The 18,363-nt window shown below is 40.0% G+C and overlaps 1 protein-coding gene across 2 annotated transcripts in view; it reads left to right on the top strand.

Moving 5' to 3' along the window:
* The window catches only part of CLYBL (citramalyl-CoA lyase), a 511,709-nt gene that overhangs the window by 467,334 nt on the left and 26,012 nt on the right, over positions 1–18,363 (top strand). The window contains exon 8 of one of the 2 annotated variants that reach the window (XM_068267998.1): positions 887–1,154. The exons of the other annotated variant lie outside the window; for it this stretch is intronic. Within the exon in view, the coding sequence (XP_068124099.1) occupies positions 887–994 (108 nt within the window). The 3' untranslated portion in view covers positions 995–1,154. Of the gene's footprint in view, positions 1–886; positions 1,155–18,363 lie in introns of those variants that run through there. 2 annotated transcript variants of the gene reach the window in all.

The following is an 18,363-nucleotide window of genomic DNA, read 5'->3' as shown; positions in this document are numbered from 1 at the left end:
AGATAAAAGAGCCTGTTATGTACAGCTCAGAGTACTGCTTCATTAGAGGCACACATACATTTAATGTTAAGTATCTTACTGTTACCAAATAAAATGTACTTATAAATCATCCTAGAAGTACAGTACATAGATTAAATCAGCTGCCCATATCACATAGCACAGAATTGTGAAATGAAAAGTTTAGGAATGTAGCAAAAACTCCACTGGCACCACATTATTACATTATTTTGCTTGGCATGGCTATCCTTTGTTAATGAAAGAGGAAACCGTCTATAAGAGCCACCTTGTCCAAATTCTCTCTGGAGTTCCCAACCATTTCTTTACGGACATGTGACCTATGACCTTGGAATGAAAACCCATTATGTGATCCAGGATTTATAGTGGCTTCCCATAGCATTATAAAACTGATATAGGTGCTTTAGACCTTTTACCAGCTCACTTGCCATTCTCTAATCCGCTTGGCAGTATGCAGGCCAGTGGATTAGAAAGGCAGCAAACTGCATGCTCTAGATTCTAGTTTCTGAGCCATATGAATCTTGATACTAGTGCTGAGCATTAGTAGGCAGCCAGCTTTCCAGGTCATGCTAGTACAAGAGTGCAATAAGAGTCTGTAACAACCGGAAAGCCATGAGTTGTTTTAGGCTGAGTAGAAACATTTCAATTGTGGGGAACTTTCTTGTACTTTAGGTCTCAATGTTCTATAGCACCAATTTCAGCAATGGGCTATAAATATCTTTTGAATGTGGTGCCCTCCCCTTCCAGCCCTGGCTCTACTGAGTGCTTAAACCCCAAAGGGTTTTGTGATCACCTGTAAGCTGTTGTTATGTGTACAGAAAGAGACATATTAAGCCTTGATTTGTGGATGTCTTTCTTTGATGTGTTGCAGGGAGCATTCACTTTTCATGGGAGCATGATAGACATGCCCTTACTTAAGCAGGCACAGAACATCGTTACGCTTGCCAGAGCCATCAAGAACGAATCATCTGTTAAATGAAGCTCTCGCCAGGAGGCCGCTCCATACAGCACTTGTCTTGAAGGCGAGGAGGGAGACTTGAGAAATGCGATGAGGAACAGTTCAGGCTATTGATAACAGAATGCTTGTGCATTTATTTTCTGTAAATGTATAACATTAATTAAAATAAATGTCAGATCCAGTGGATTTTCTCCTTGCTTTTTTCTGGGCATGGCATTGAGCTCCATAGCACCCTCATTGATTTGGTTCCTCCTTATAAACATGTAAAACACCATTAAAGAGAGTGTGACAAGGGCTGAACTGCAATAAACTTGTAGAGTTATAACATTAACAAAGCAGGACAGCCTTGTGCTTCTAGGGTCTCTAGGCAGATTTACATGACACTGGAGATACTGCTACAGGTCATATGCTGCTTGTTGTTAACTGGCTTAGCAAAGCTGTTTTTGAGAGGTTAACTCAGCTTGTAGTAAGGGTAAATAAACATAACAACCAGCCATTGTCTCCCATTCAGTGTGTACTCTTATATTCAGGGCTAAAGGGTATTGAAGCTGCAGAGGATCAACTTGTGGTTGCCAAAGGACTCGAATGAAGTTTCAAACAGCAACAATCAGAGATTTTGTTTCTGTTCCTCATTAAATCATGAGCTTTTGTACCCCCAGCCACCAAGGACTGTTCCTTAAGAAATTAACAGAATGGAAAGTTTTAAACCATGCACCAACCTTTCTATGACCTACACAGAAGCAGTGCTGCTGTCCATACACACACACCACAGGAAGGCTGCTCTGTTTATTTAAATGTGTAAATAGAAAACACAGCTTTAACCCTTCCAGCAGAAGCATTCGTCTTCTCTTGTAGCATCTAAAATGCCGCCTACATAGGTGCTGCTAGCACAGGGATCAGCATGCTGCTGTAAAGCTGAGCATCCATTTTACAGGTTTACACTTATTAGTCTGTTAGGAATTCCATTCTGGAAATATGTACTGTAAATGTTCAGGATATTGCAGTCAATGCATAAATGTTTCCTTCTTTTATACAGAATGATAACAAAGGAAGGAATGGTGATTTGCTTCCTGTTTTTTTAATTTCCTATGACTGCCTTATCAGTCCATAATTTATTTATCAAATTCATCTATTTTTATTCTTACCAATTTAAATGTTGCTACTGGGCTCATATTATCTCATATTACATAGTATTTAAAATAGTGTTACAAGGAAATTTCACAACAAATTTGCAAAGACACTTGAAGGAGCGAATGTCCATTAAATCCAGGGGTGAGCTCAGATGAGTTCTGGATGGGAATGATTAATTAGTGGCCTCCAAAACAGATAACGACTCTAGGTCAAGGTTCGGTTGTCTGATCCTTTCAAACTGTCAGCAAGGTTTAACTATTAATAAGGGCCTGAGAGTTCTGCACATTCATTTACCACTAGCTCAGTACATGTGAATACATATCAGTGCATGCTGAAGAAGAGATTTGTTATGCTTGTAAAAGTAGCTGCAGCAGTGACACCTGCCAATTAAGTATAGATTTACTTTGTACAGCACCACGGAATATGTTGGCGCTTTATAAAATAATAATATAGATATGTTATAATGCTGGATTTTATAACTGCACCATTGTTTCAGAGGTAGTACTAGTTCTGTTATATGACTGTGTGTAATTGCATACTATAAAGTATATGATACTTCAGCCAGTGCGACCTGTGCTGTAAATTGCATGAATAAAATATTAGAACGTTATTATAAAAAAAATTTCAATCATTAGGAAATTTAATTGTAATGCTTTTCTAAAAAAAAACCAAAACATAAAAAACCCCTTGAACTTTTCAAAACTGAATCAAGTTTTTAATCCAGTATATTTTTAATCCAGATTTGGTGTAAATTTTACATAAATAGGCCTAATTGGTCTTAACCATGGAACATTATAATTTAAACTGTTAAAATAAGAAGTATGCAATAACCTAATAAGTCAGTGTATATTCCCTATGGAAGTATAAATGTTCAACTGGATTATGAAACACATGTGGAGGTCTTAAAAACAAATAAATAAAGACCCCACAGACCCAGCAGCATATTAGCTTATGCCATAGATCAATTTAGGCATACATTTATAGTTCAATAGTATGGCCAATAGGATGGCAAATACTGCTAACTTCAGTTCATTGCTCTATGGCAAGTTTCATAACAGGGAGGTCAGCGATTAATGTACTGATACTTGGCAATTGTTGGAAAATGTTCATGAAAAATGAATGTTTAGATGTTATAGCACTCACTGATGCAAAGAAAGCTTTTAATAATATTTCAATTGACTGGAGTACTGTAACAGCTTCTCAAGGTCTTTTTATTTATCTGCTTTTAGTAGTGGACAGGTCACCTATACAAGGGTATGTTCTCCTGGGTTTATTTTTAATCCAGTATTTTAGAAGAAAAAAAAAACGAAACAAGACTATCCATTGCCCCTTTCCTCTTTATAATAGCCATGAAGCACCTAACACCTATCCAGATAACTATTACCTGCTCCTAATTTGGTAGAAATGAAAATAGAATTACAGGAGTAAAGCTACACATACACACCTACCTGGCTGACCGCTATTTAGCTCCAACTGTGAGCAACAGTGGAAAATCTCTTGCTCATCCTTTCCATAGCACACAATGGGCTGCTGAGTGGAGAGCCCATCAGCTCATCTGTACACTGATTGGAGAAAAACATCACCTGAAGTAATCGAGAAATATCATTTCACACATTTATCCCCCCTGAGTGCACACAGGTTTAGAACTACTCTCTTTGCAGATGATCTTTCAACTTTTAGTTCTAATCTACTTTAAAATATACCAACATTTTAAACATATGTATAAATATTTGTAGAATTCTCTGGTTTCAATTGTTAATTGCTCCATCTTTTTCAAGGACAAAACCCTAATTTTTCAAAAACTGAATATTTAAATTGATAAGCTATTTTTACATGTGTAGGCTGTGCATTTGGGAAAGCCCCCTCCTCAATATACAGTCTCAATTATTAGGTTTGTTTGTGAAGATATCTGAAATTCCTTGTAACATTTATTGGGCATATTTAAAGAATACATATGTTTTGTGTTTTGTATGGGAAACCTCCTTTCCCAGGTTCAAAATCATGCCTTTGTTAACTGAACCTAGGATTATGTAAAAACTAAACAATCTTTGTTTGAAATCTCTCTAGAATATCAAATGTCCCCAAATAACCTTGCCAAAAGTGAGACCCAGATAAAATGTGTTAATATTAGAGCATATAATTTTGTAAGTCTAAGTCAACATTAAAGAGACTAGATTTTAAATATAATTTCCTTTTCAAATGTGTCAGTTCCCACTTTCTGTAATAATTCATTTTAAATGTCAGTCTCTTCCATGCATATTTATTCTAAATCTCTAGTTAGTCACTTGGAGAGATGTAAGTAAACACATATGTTATCACAATTTGTCTGAAAGTTTGAACAACATGAGATATCCATATTTTCTTAGGAAATAAACTATTTATTTTTGCTAAAACTAAAAGAAAGGGGATTGTTCTGGGTAAAAGATTTATAGTATACTGCAAAATTTAAAAATGCACATATTTTAACCCTTAAATAGACTTTGAATCGTATATGAATAATTATAACATACATCCACTGGGGTATTTAATTATCTTTTTCTTAAATCATACTTTTAAATAACCATTAAAATCTTATAACCAATTAAAGACATAAGAAGTATGTATAGAAAATATATTTTCGGGATGTTTTCTCTTAAGTAAAATATTCTTCATGTAGCATGCATTTAACGCCTCTGAAAAACATAAACCAATATGAGCTTATGTTGTCCAAATGTTTCAAACTGCAATTCTTACTTTCATTGTATTTGAGATTTTCCTACCATTGGTGCTTATTGTGATCAAATAAAACAAAGAACTGCAAAGGCAGAAAATCTGTTTTTCCGAAACAAAGCCTCTGTTGTATATTTTCAGGAAAATAATGATCCATTTGTAAATATGATCCATTTGTACATATGATTCAGGAATAGGATACACATAATCAAGAAGGGTTGTAATATTTTTATCATGGCAAGAAGTGCAATAATGAATAACTGTTTTTTAATATCAACACCATAGATTGATGAGTTGCAGACAGAGAGATTAAAACTTATGTTTATGGGGAAATTTGATTCAGAACTGCAAAAAAATAATTACATACAGATGTTATTAAAAGATAGAAGAGTTTTTTCCTTTATGTATTTAATTCAAATCTTTATGTATTTAATTCAAATCCAGTCATAAAATACATGCATTTTTAATGTAGAAAATTAAGCCTTTGTTTTTTAAATAAACTTTTTATGCATCATTAACTCAACAGAAATATTGTCAAATTAGCACTATCTGGATATAATTAGGATCAAAAACTGAAACAAAAATTAAAGAAATAGAAACGACATTGTCCGCTATATTTACGTATGTCAATTAAGGTAAATTGTCCTTTTCCTTAGGTTTGATGAACTGAGAGGTGAAACAAGAAGAAGTGTAAAAGAAAAGTGTAAAAAAAAGAAAAGAAAAAAGTAGACCTATTACCAGTAGATTATTTTACACTTTTTTAATGTTATAGATTTTATAAGGTAGATTACCTTTTAAGTGATAAATCCATGGTTTGTACAATACATTTAATGTTAATATTCAACATAAAGAGGTTTATACTTTAGTATTTAGTACAGTTACAGGTACAGTTAGGTTTTACTGTTTATTTTATGCTGTTTAGAATGATGCAAATAATATGTTTTCAAAACAAACAAAAAAACAATTAATATCATTTTTGAGGTTCAGGTTGGAAATTGCGAGGGAATAAAAATGATTAATTGATGCAATCGGTGCCTATAAATGGGCTGATCTAGAAAAGTTCACTTTGGAAGTTTCATTGTCAGTATCCCACTAATACACACACAACTTACTAAAGTAAATCTGTCAGGAGAGAGGCAAGATCAGTGCTGTAAAACAGACAGACTCATTATGCTGCCTTTACTTAGTACTCAGCAGTTGCGATGTAGTGGTTTGACTATTTATATTTAATCAGTGAATGCCATTAAAGGGACAAAGCGTTAGCTACTTAGAAGCTGTAAGGAGTCTGATCACGACACTATTGCATTGTGCCTTTAATTCAGATGTTGATAAACTATGCTAAAACATACTAGTATGGTTCATGAATGGCTGCATGATCAAGTGCTCATTTTTATGTGAGCGGGTTCCTTGTGCTAAACTATTACATGGATATGGAGGACACAATTGCTTCAGTACCATTGTCACAGAATTATGCGTTATATCTTTTGAATCCTAGAAAACTAGTTTAATGTGTGCAGCCTTTATATAGTGTATGCTCATCTCCATTACACAGGATTGCAAGTAGATTATAGTCCTGAGCGCTGGACGCTCCTGATTTAACTAAGAATAAATACATATGAAATCTGCTTGAAATAATCTTAAATTGACTTTTCCCAAATAATCCTCTCTTCCCACAGTCTGAATAGGGACACCCAGTCTTATGTAAGCGATTGTCACTGATCCTCAGGACGAGTGAAAGAGACAGCAGCGGGACAATTAACACTGTATTAAATATCTCACTGATTAAGCAAGAAAACTGGAAGAACTTTTTTTTTTTTAAAGTGATGACAAAGAAGCTGTTTTCACATGTGATTAATGGTGAATAGTCTGCACTGCTAAACCTTTGGTATTTGCAGCATAGTTATATTGTATGTATAGGGGTATGACTTACAATTCAAGTTGAGTCAAACTTAATGTGAAAAACTGTTTAATCAAATACTTCTTTATTTGTAATACATGCTTATCTTTTTGTTAAATGTACTATGTGAGTTTAGATGTTACAAGAAGGCACAGGTACACTTTACTTCTCACCTCTTGTAGTAAACCATCACATAGCACACAGCATACTAAGAGACATAGGGGGATTTAGTAAATTACTAAATAATGTTCTGTCTAGACTGCTTTACTTCTAAATATCCCTTCACATTCCAGGGAAATGTCTATTCTTCTTCTAGGTTGGATATTGCATGTGAGCAGATATTAGACTGCCTGTTTTACTCAATGTGCTTGTCTGTAGGAAGTTGTGGGTATCTGTGTGTTTGTCTGTCTGCTGGAATAATGGTAATCCTCACTTGCAGCCTGTGCAGCCCATCATCACTTTTGCTTCGGCGTGTTCCTGAATCCCCGGGGACTGCATTACTGTTAACACTATTAAAACATTATAATGAGAAACAATTACTTAGGAAATGAGCTGAGACTTGATGAGTAGGGCACATTGTCAGTGACTGTGTAGATTACTTTAATAAATCATAGGTACATAACACTTTATCCTGTCTGCATGCAGAGTTCAGGCACCAGAGAATTACACTGAACACGTTTTATTACTTTACATATATGTATTTTCCTGCATCTCTATAGGACCCATATGGTGCTGTTTTCTTTATTCTGTGGAGCTGCGCCGGGGGGCTCATAGTAACATCTTCATTTTTCTAGTGAGATGTAATAATGGCAATCATTATGTGACAAAGTCCCTCTAGAACAATAGCCTTCCTCCTCTAACTTATCTGGCTTTAGGGACTCTACCTGCATCTCTGCAGGCATTTAATCATCTGCTTTCGTTGGAGATAAGTGTTGTCTTCAGCGGTTTGTTTTATACTACATAAAATGGTTACTTTGTTCTTTATTAGAGGGAACTATGTTGTGGCTGTATAGCTGTATAGAGTGTGGTATTCTCCATCCTCTCTATTCAGAGTTTACATTAGGAAGCTTTTACTGTTTTGTCTTTTTTCCCTGGTGATTCTAAGAAGACAATTGCTGAAACAAAACAGATTATGAGATTAGCAGCGGGATTTTTTTTGCATATTAATGCCAATGAAGGGCACCTAATGGGTTTGTAATTGCAGTTCCCTGGTTACGGGATCTAGCACTGAAGTTCTTCTATTGCAAAGAGCTCCCCCACCCCCCCGGTGAGGTTTTCATATTGGGACTTATGGCGGAAGTAGCAGAGTAATTACCAGACTGTCTGTACCCCTTTATTTTCATTCATTATGAAGAGCATGTGACTTGCTGAATTCTATGCAATGTAGGTTTAATGACACAAACACCATTTGTAGATAAACAGAATACAAGCAATCACTAGACTCACAGATGCATATTCAATGCTGGTCACAATTCTGAACCTTCAAATCTTCAGTCACTTCATTCATCACAAAGTTCATGAGACAGGTTAGCAGTGGTCATTTCATTGTTATTGTACAGTTCTATGATATAATCATTGCAAAATGACAATTTAGTCATAAATCCTACAATAAAAAGTCATATGGGAGAAAAGCGCTTTACAAATGTTATTGTATTATTATTATTGTAATAAAGCTACTAAAATGCTTCCACCTGCAGAATTAGAATAAAAAATAATCGTGTCTTCTAATTTCTCTGGGACGAGACAGGGCCAGGTTTCCCTTTGTCACAGAGGCTGCTGTTACCTGTTGTTTTATTTTTGCTCAGTTTATCTTTTTCTTGGCATTGTTTATTGTGTCATTGTTGTATCTCTGTCTATTTATAGTATAGATGTATATATAGCTTTATACTGTCTGTTTTACTAATTACGCCCTTTTACACTAATATAAAGCCTTATAAACAAAAAAGAATTCACTGAGTCGCTGAGAATTTCAAACTTTGAAAAATCTGTTTATAATTACTTGTTGATAAAAGGATGAGACTGTACATGAAATGTTATGGAAAGAGATAAGCAGAGTTTGCATAGAATGCATTTGATACTAATACCTAAAGAAAAAAGAAATGGTCAGTCCCTGATCGGTATCTGTTCCATGTTTACCTAACCTGGTGGCACAACACATGTGACCTGCTGAATTCCATACACACCTAATGACACACATACAATCTGTAGATAAACAGTATATAAGTAGAGATGGCCCAAACCTCCGATGGATTATCAAGACTGTCTATGCAACACAAGTGTCAGTGGGACACACACAAAAAAAAATAGATCACAAGAACAAGATTAGCTCTCAAAAGAGCTGTTGTGGGGTGCTATTTTAGCAATAAGAATCAGCAAGGAACAAGCTAAGAAGCTTACAAGAGCCTAACTAATTTTTCCCTATTAGCGAGTCTGCACTGCAGCAGCTGTCCCTTCTCTATTTACTGCAGACACACGAGTGAGTATATTGGCTGGCGGGGCCTGTCTTTTATAAGCGGGGAATGGCTCCAGGAGGGAGTGTAGCCTGATTGGCTACAATGTGCCTGCTGATGTGATGTAGAGGGTCAAATTTGACCCTAATGATGCACTATGGGGGCGAACCGAACTTCCGGAAAAGTTCCCGGTTCGCCGCGATCGCGAACCACGGAAGTTCGCCGGGAACTGTTCACCGGCGAACCGTTCGGGCCATCTCTATATATAAGTAGGGATAGCAATGCTTAGAAAGCATGGTGAAGCACGTGATTAGTTTAATCACCTGATTTGTAAGGCTTTGATTTGCTGATCATGATCATGTGTTAAACCAAGAATTCATCACAGCAAATCAGAACCTTACAAATCTATCAGCTGATCAAACTGATCACATGCTTTTCCTTGGCATTGCCATCCCTTATATATAAGCACTTGGTAGACTTAGCAGATTCAAATTCATTGCTGGTCACTATGCCAAAACATTGAGCAAATCTACAATTACTTGTTTCATCCCAAGTGTCTGCCCACCTCATTCTCATATTGCCTATTCTAAACCATTGTTTAACATCATTACAAGATGTACCCCTTTATGCTGTGTGCACACATCTAATTTTGATTGGCTAATGTTTGGCCAATTTTACCACTGCCATGTAATATGAGAGCTTACTTACACAATCTGTTCATAGTATTCAAATCTGTTGGCCCTCAAACTCCACTCCACTACATGGAAGTGGTCAAATTGGTTATTTGCCAATCAAAATTGGATGTGTGGACTCACCCTTGTGAGAAACAGGGCTGCTCCATAATAGTACTTTGATGCCTTGTAAATTCTCTGAAATGATTTTAAAGAGAACCCAAGGTGGATCTTCAGGGGGCAGATGGGACACAGAGGCATTTCCTCTGCCTAATGACTTGGCTCTGTGTCCCCCAACCGCCGATCTTCTCAGACCCCCCCCCCCCCGCCACACTATAGCCCCCTGAGTTTAGCAACAAGATTAGTCGCTAAGTTGGAGGTAAACACAGGGCAGATGAATTCCCTGTTCAAAACGCCCGCCAGGGGTGTTCCTGCAGGGTTTCCTGAGCTGCAATTGGGCAGCCCTCTCTCCCTGGCCACACCTCCTGCTGCTCCCCTGCCTCCCTGCATGTTATGAGTCTCTCAGCTCAGCGCAGTGACCCAGAGGTCACAAAAGTGAAAGTGGGCCATTGTGTCCCACAGGAGCGGCGGTTTTTGCAGCTGCCTGATCCACTCAACCCTGTGGTTCAGGTAGCCTACTTTTTTTTTCATTTTTTGAGCCCACCACGAGCTCTCTTTAAGTAAATAAAAATCTTATTCAGTTTTTCTATGTATGATTTACATTTGTATTGTACTTAATTAACCACAACAAGATCAAATACTTGTTCAGCCCAACATAAACACCATCTAGGGTCACATACCATGAAAATCCAGGCTCTTCACAGCCCTAATATAGCATATATTGTCATGTCACTGTTCCTCGGTGAGGCTCAACATCTAATCCCTACAATAGTCATTTGTCTACTGTAGTCTAGGGCCAATTTAAGGGGAAGCCAATGAACTTATTTATATGCTTGTGGTATTTAGGAGAAAACTGGAGTGCCCGGAGGAAACCTACACAGACACAGGGGGAACATACAAACTCCATGCAGGTAGTGCCCCAGCCGAGGATTCGAACTGGGGCCCAGCGCTGCAAGGCGAGAGTACTATGCACAACACCTACTGTGCTGCGCGTACTACTGCACTGTGCTGCCCAAGACTGTACAAGATTGTGTATTTATCTGTAGAAAATGAAATGCAAATAATTGAAACCAAAAACAAATATAATTGAGGTTCTGGATATCTTCATAAAAGAAAAGATTGCAGATCTCCTTTTTAAAATGATTGTGTACAACCTGTTAACTGTGAAGGATAGAGATTTAAAGTGAACCTGAGGTGAGAGGTATATGGAGGCTGCCATATTTCTTTTCTTTTAAACAATACCAGTTGCCTTGCAGCCCTGTGTTGGGCTATTTGTCTGCAGTAGTGTCTGAATTACACCAGAAACAAGCATGCAGCTAATCATGTCAGATCTTACAATATTGTCAGAAACATCTGATTTGTTGCATGCTTGTTCTGGGTCTATAGCTAAAAGTAGAGGCAGAGGATCAGCAGGATGGCCAGGCAACTGGTATTGCTTAAAAGGAAATTTCCGTGACTCTACCAAAGCCACTGATATGCTTGCCTCTCCCTCTTGACCTCCTCCATGTTAGAGGCTCCATCAGAGTGGTTGACAATTGCTGAGTTAACTTTATGATGGCCTTGGGACGTCCTGGAGAGCAGTGCATCTTCCCTTTCTCCCTTTTCTCCCCTTTTCGTTTTTCATTCTTTCTTTCGCTTCTTCCTCCCTGCCTCCTCTCTACCGTTTTCTTCCTTCTTTTCTCTCTTATCCTTTCTTTTCTACACCCTATTACCCGTATTTTTCGGACTATAAGACGCACCTGACCATAAGACGCACCTAGATTTAGAGGCCAAAAACCAGGGGAAAAAATATATACTCAACCTGGTGCCTCCATGATGCAGGGGTGTCTTGTGAATCTTCTCCCCCTATTCCCCCCCCCCCCCCCCAATTATTATGCCCCCCCATGTACTACTTGTGGTGTTCTTGTGCCTTATATGTCCCCTTTATAACTCTTGTGTCCTCCTCTGTCCCCCTTGTGTCATCCTTGTGTCCCCAATGCCATCCTCTTCCCCCTTGTGTCATCCTCTGTCATCCATGTGTTCTCCTCTTTGTGTCCCCCTTATGTCATCTTGTGTCCCTCTTGAGCCATCCTCTGTCCCTCTTGTGTCATCCTCTGTCCCTCTTGTGTACCCCTCTGTCTCCACTGTGTCATCTCTGTCATCCTTGTGCCCTCCTGTCCCTGTCTGTTCCCCTTTATCTCCATGTCCTCCTTTGCCCTACCTTGTCACCTCCTTGGTCATCATTTGTCCCTATTGTTACCTCCTAGGAGACTTGCAATATCGCCCTTTGGGATCCCCTAATGATTAATGTGCTGAGCTTAGCTCAACTCCTTCCTCCCCAAAACCTGACAGAGAGCACCTGAACACTGTGGCTGGCTGTCTCCGCATCCCCCGTCTACCAGCCACCATCCCCCTGCCTAATTCTGCCACTAACCCGCACACCAATCTGGACCGATGCTGAGGCTGTTAACTGGACCCTCTGGCACTGCAGACGTGACCCTCGGATACCGCAGCCTGTATGCTCCAAGGAATTGCTTCTGACCGCGGCGCTGGATACCAGGCATGACATCGGAAAGACGGCAAAACAAGAGTGCGTTTACGCACTCGTTTCATCCTCCTTCTCTGCCCCACGTTCTCCAGTGTCCATATACGCATAAGCAGCCACATCGCCCGTCATTAGGATGTCACCGCCGAGATATGCACCAATCAGGCAGGGGGCGCTGGCCCCAACCGCCAATCACAATGCTCCCTGCTCCTATGCTAATAGGAAGCGCTGGTCTCGCGGGCGGGATGAAGACTTCATATTTGCGACCAATCACTGCACTTCGGGGGCAAGGAGCAGTGAGTGTTGTGATTGGCGGTTGGAGTGCGTACACGCACTCTTGCTTTGCCGTCTTTCCCGATGTCATGCCTGGTATCCAGCGGTCAGAAGCCATTCCTTGGAGCATCCATCCCATCCCGGAGTGCAGTGATTGGTCACAAAGATAAGTCTTCATCCCGCCCGCAAGACCAGCGCTTCCTATTAGCATAGGAGCAGGGAGCATTGAGCGTTGTGATTGGCGGTTGGGGCCAGCGCCCCCTGCCTGATTGGTACATATCTCGGCGGTGACATCCTAATGACGGGCGCTTCGGCTGCTTATGCGTATGGACACTGCAGAACATGGGATGGAGGAGGAAGACATGGACGCTTTCTCACTCTTGCTTTGCTGACGTGCATGTGCAATCTTACTCTGCCACCTAATTAGTGCTTGTCACAGCATCAGGAACGGTATGTATGGAACGGGGACACAGAATAAAGAACAGGGGGAAGAGGCACAGGTTACATTCGGACTATAAGACGCATTTACTCCCCCCCCCCCCCCCACACACACACACATACACTTTTCAGGAAGAAAAAGTGCGTCTTATAGTCAGAAAAATACGGTACTATTTTTCTTTCTTTCTACTGATACACAAATGCAGCAATATACCTTTATATCAGCCTTTCTCAACCTTTTTACCTTGGAGGAACCCTGTAAATAACTTTTGGATCTCAAGGAATCCCTGCAAACAATTTTTGGTCTCGAGGAACCCCTACATTTATTTTTCAGGAGGCATGGTCTTTAACCACTTGAGGACCGTGGGCTTTACCCACCTTAAGGACCGGCCACTTTTTTTCCATTCAGACCACTGCAGATTTCACGGTTTATTGCTCGCTCATACAACCTACCACCTAAATGAATTTTGGCTCCTTTTCTTGTCACTAATAAAGCTTTCTTTTGGTGCTATTTGATGGCTGCTGTGATTTTTACTTTTTATTATATTCATCAAAAAAGACATGAATTTTTGATTTTTTTAACTTTCTGTGCTGACATTTTTCAAATAAAGTAAAATTTCTGTATACATGCAGCGCGAAAAATGTGGACAAACATGTTTTTGATTAAAAAAAAACCCATTCAGTGTATATTTATTGGTTTGGGTAAAAGTTATAGCGTTTACAAACTATGGTGCAAAAAGTGAATATTCCCATTTTCAAGCATCTATGACTTTTCTGACCCCCTGTCACGTTTCATGAGGGGCTAGAATTCCAGGATAGTATAAATACCCCCCAAATGACCCCATTTTGGAAAGAAGACATCCCAAAGTATTCACTGAGAGGCATAGTGAGTTCATAGACGATATTATTTTTTGTCACAAGTAAGCGGAAAATGACACTTTGTGACAAAAAAAAGGTTTCCATTTTCTTGCGACAAAAAAAAATAAAATCTGCCACGGACTCTCTGAATACCTTGAAGTGTCTACTTTCCAAAATGGGGTCATTTGTGGGGTGTGTTTACTGTCCTGGCATTTTGGGGGGTGCCTAATTGTAAGCACCCCTGTAAAGCCTAAAGGTGCTCATTGGACTTTGGGCCCCTTAGCGCACTTAATGTGTAAAAAAAAGTGCCACACATGTGGTACCGCCGTACTCAGGAGAAGTAGTATAATGTGTTTTGTGGTGTATTTTTACACATACCCATGCTGGGTGGGAGAAATATCTCTGTAAATGACAATCTTTAGATTTTTTTTACACACAATTGTCCATTTACAGAGAGATTTCTCCCACCCAGCATGGGTATGTGTAAAAATACACCCCAAAACACATTATACTACTTGTCCTGAGTACGGCGATACCACATGTGTGACACTTTTTTGCAGCCTAGGTGCGCTAAGGGGCCCAACGTCCTATTCACAGGTCATTTCGAGGCATTTGTTTTGTAGACTACTCCTCACGGTTTAGGGCCCCTAAAATGCCAGGGCAGTATAGGAACCCCACAAGTGACCCCATTTTAGAAAGAAGACACCCCAAGGTATTCCGTTAGGAGTATGGTGAGTTCATAGAAGATTTTATTTTTTGTCACAAGTTAGTGAAAAATGACACTTTGTGAAAAAAAACAATAAAAATCAATTTCCGCTAACTTTTGACAAAAAATAAAATCTTCTATGAACTCGTCATACACCTAACAGAATACCTTGGGGTGTCTTTTTTTCTAAAATGGGGTCACTTGTGGGGTTCCTATACCGCCCTGGCATTTTACGGGCCCAAAACCGTGAGTAGTCTGGAAACCAAATGTCTCAAAATGACTGTTCAGGGGTTTAAGCATCTGAACATTTTGATGACAGGTGGTCTATGAGGGGGCGAATTTTGTGGAACCGGTCATAAGCAGGGTGGCCTTTTAGATGACAGGTTGTATTGGGCCTGATCTGATGGATAGGAGTGCTAGGGGGTGACAGGAGGTGATTGATGGGTGTCTCAGGGGGTGGTATGAGGGGAAAATAGATGCAATGAATGCACTGGGGAGGTGTTTGGAAGGGGGTCTAAGGGGGATCTGAGGGTTTGGCCGAGTGATCAGGAGCCCACACGGGGCAAATTAGGGCCTGATCTGATGGGTAGGTGTGCTAGGGGGTGACAGGAGGTGATTGATGGGTATCTCAAGGTGTGATTAGAGGGGGGAATAGATGCAAGCAATGCACTGGCGAGGTGATCAGGGCTGGGGTCTGAGGGCATTCTGAGGGTATGGGCGGGTGATTGAGTGCCCTAGGGGCAGATAGGGGTCTAATCTGATGGGTAGCAGTGACAGGGGGTGATTGATGGGTAATTAGTGGGTGTTTAGAGGAGAGAATAGATGTAAACACTGCGCTTGGGTGGTGATCTGATGTCGGATCTGCGGGCGATCTATTGGTGTGGGTGGGTGATCAGATTGCCCGCAAGGGGCAGGTTAGGGGCTGATTGATGGGTGGCAGTGACAGGGGGTGATTGATGGGTGGCAGTGACAGGGGGTGATTGATGGGTGATTGACAGGTGATCAGTGGGTTATTACAGGGAAGGACAGATGTAAATAATGCCCTGGCGAAATGATAAGGGGGGGTCTGAGGGCAATCTGAGCGTGTAGGCGGGTGATTGGGTGCCCGCAAGGGGCAGATTAGGGTCTGATCTGATGGGTAACAGTGACAGGTGGTGATAGGGGGTGATTGATGGGTAATTAGTGGGTGTTTAGAGGAGAGAATAGATGTAAACACTGCACTTGGGTAGTGATCTGATGTCGGATCTGCGGGCGATCTATTGGTGTGGGTGGGTGATCAGATTGCCCGCAAGGGGCAGGTTAGGGGCTGATTGATGGGTGGCAGTGACAGGGGGTGATTGATGGGTGATTGACAGGTGATTGACAGGTGATCAGGGGGGATAGATGCATACAGTACATGGTGGGGGTCTGGGGAGAATCTGAGGGGTGGGGGGTAATCAGGAGGGAGCAGGGGGCAGGGAGTGATTGATGGGTGATTAGGGGGGTGATTGGGTGTAAACATGGGACTGGGGGTGGGCAGGGGGGGGTCTGAGGGGTGCTGTGGGCGATCAGGGGGCGGGGGGGTACCTGTTGCATTTGATGTATTATCTGTCTCTACGTTATATGTTGACTTTGTTGTTAATGAAAACTTTAATAAACATTTATTTTACACACAAAAAAAGGAAATAAATATGGCAGCCTACATATAACTCACCTCAGGTTCTCTTTAACTACCATACTTTCCAAAACAATGTAGCTGAGGTCACTCTGGGTTACATGTCACAGGTAGGAGTGACGTGTGATAGTACTGCACTGCAACTAGGACAGATGTATTTTGTGCTTAGTACAAATACATCTTCTACCTGGTCCTTGTGTCTCAACACCCTCCATCCCACTTGTGTTTTTATGTGGTTCTCTTTCAGTGTAAAGGCGACACAGATCAAAGCCTGCCCCCTGTCCCCCTACGCCCAGGAGAATTCAGCTTCTTTGTTAGCAGTTGCTAGGATGCCAGTAAACTAAGAAAAAGTGTCCGGGGCATGTTAATCAGATGGTTACAGTGCAACAATAATGTCTGTGCCTGTGTCTCTGCACTGCTCTCACTCTACTCCCCTCTTTTGTCACCCAAAGTGTAAGTTTGTTTCTGGGACAATTGGCTTTCTACTTCAGAGCCTTCTGTAGGTCAATATTCTGCAAATATATTTTATGAACATCCTTCCACAATTCATCTGCTCATTATTCACTAATATTGAAGTGATAAATAAACCTTTACAATCTAGTCTAACTTTATAATGTCCATCAACATTATAATTGATGTTAAAGTTCTAGTATGTGGAAGAAAGTAGAAATCAGAATAGTAATAGTGTCTATTTTTAGTATTTTCCCATTTCTTTTAACAGGAAAGACCAGTATTTTGGGCTGCTACTTTACTGCAATTTCATTCCTAAAGAAAGGGTGAATTCTCTGAAGTTACAACACGCAATGTAGTCTTCTGGTTCCATGCACATCTGTTCGGCTTACAGGAGCAGAAACACTAAACAAACTGATTTTGGCAAAGATCTATTAAATTGATATTTTGAGTTTATTATGATGATTATATGTTTTAATGTCTTGTAAATAGGTCATTCTAGTGAGTTAGAAAATAGATATAGTAAAATCTAAATATCGAAGTGCATGCGGACATAGTACATTACACCCATATGTGTTTCTTTCAAATCTTTAAGCATTACAAGAACACGCTATTTGAAAGAGAGATTCCCGGCTCATTAGAAATGAAGATTTCTGATCCAAACTAACATGAACAAAATGTGTCATTTCCACAAGTCCATGGATATAGGGGTAGCCCTGGAGCCAGCATCAAAGCCAATCTCATTCTTGGATCCCACCGTTATTATCCCATCCAACACAAATAATAGGTATATCCACAGCGTGACGTATACCTAGATGTATTTTTGTGTATGCCATTGTCTATATTTCATGTCCCCAGATTTGTGTTCTTACTCTGTACAGTGCAATGGAATAAGATGGTACTATATAAATCATAATGATTCATCATTCAGAAGAACATTTTTCCACTGCTGCATATATCCATGGCAGCCCACTTTATTGTGCTTCAGCTAATGCTTGGCGTTTTGATTAGAGGTCTTTTCTGTTGCCTGAACAGATCATTCAGGATCATTCATGACAGTCTAATAAATGTACACAAGTTCCTCAACTTCACCCCCACCTTTTCAGCAATCTACCATTGTGGAAAATTTTCAGGACCTATTTTACTTTGCCTTCTGCTTGTTCTCCTCCATAGAACAGGATGTGCTGCTCAGCAGAGAGCCAAGCTCCATGTATAACCAATAAAGACTTGGTAAAGTCATTGTGGATGACAGAAAATCTAAATATGTACATGGTTGTAGTGCTGAATACAGCTGCTCAGCCATAGAAACCCAGTTTATAAAGTCTAATCAGATCTTATACTGAAACACAGTAATTGCAATGACCTTTATTAATCCATAAAAAGCATATCATAGTTAAAAATGCTCAGACCTATCCATTTTCAAACACTGGGTCTCTATCTCACCCAAATAGAGAAAGCAATGACCCTAATGTACTATTTGTTCATAAACTGCCAAAGGAATTAACTATA

This window comes from Hyperolius riggenbachi, chromosome 2, assembly GCF_040937935.1.
Source record: "Hyperolius riggenbachi isolate aHypRig1 chromosome 2, aHypRig1.pri, whole genome shotgun sequence".
Taxonomy (NCBI): Eukaryota; Metazoa; Chordata; class Amphibia; order Anura; family Hyperoliidae; genus Hyperolius; species Hyperolius riggenbachi.
This window is presented reverse-complemented; position numbering and strand designations above follow the sequence as displayed.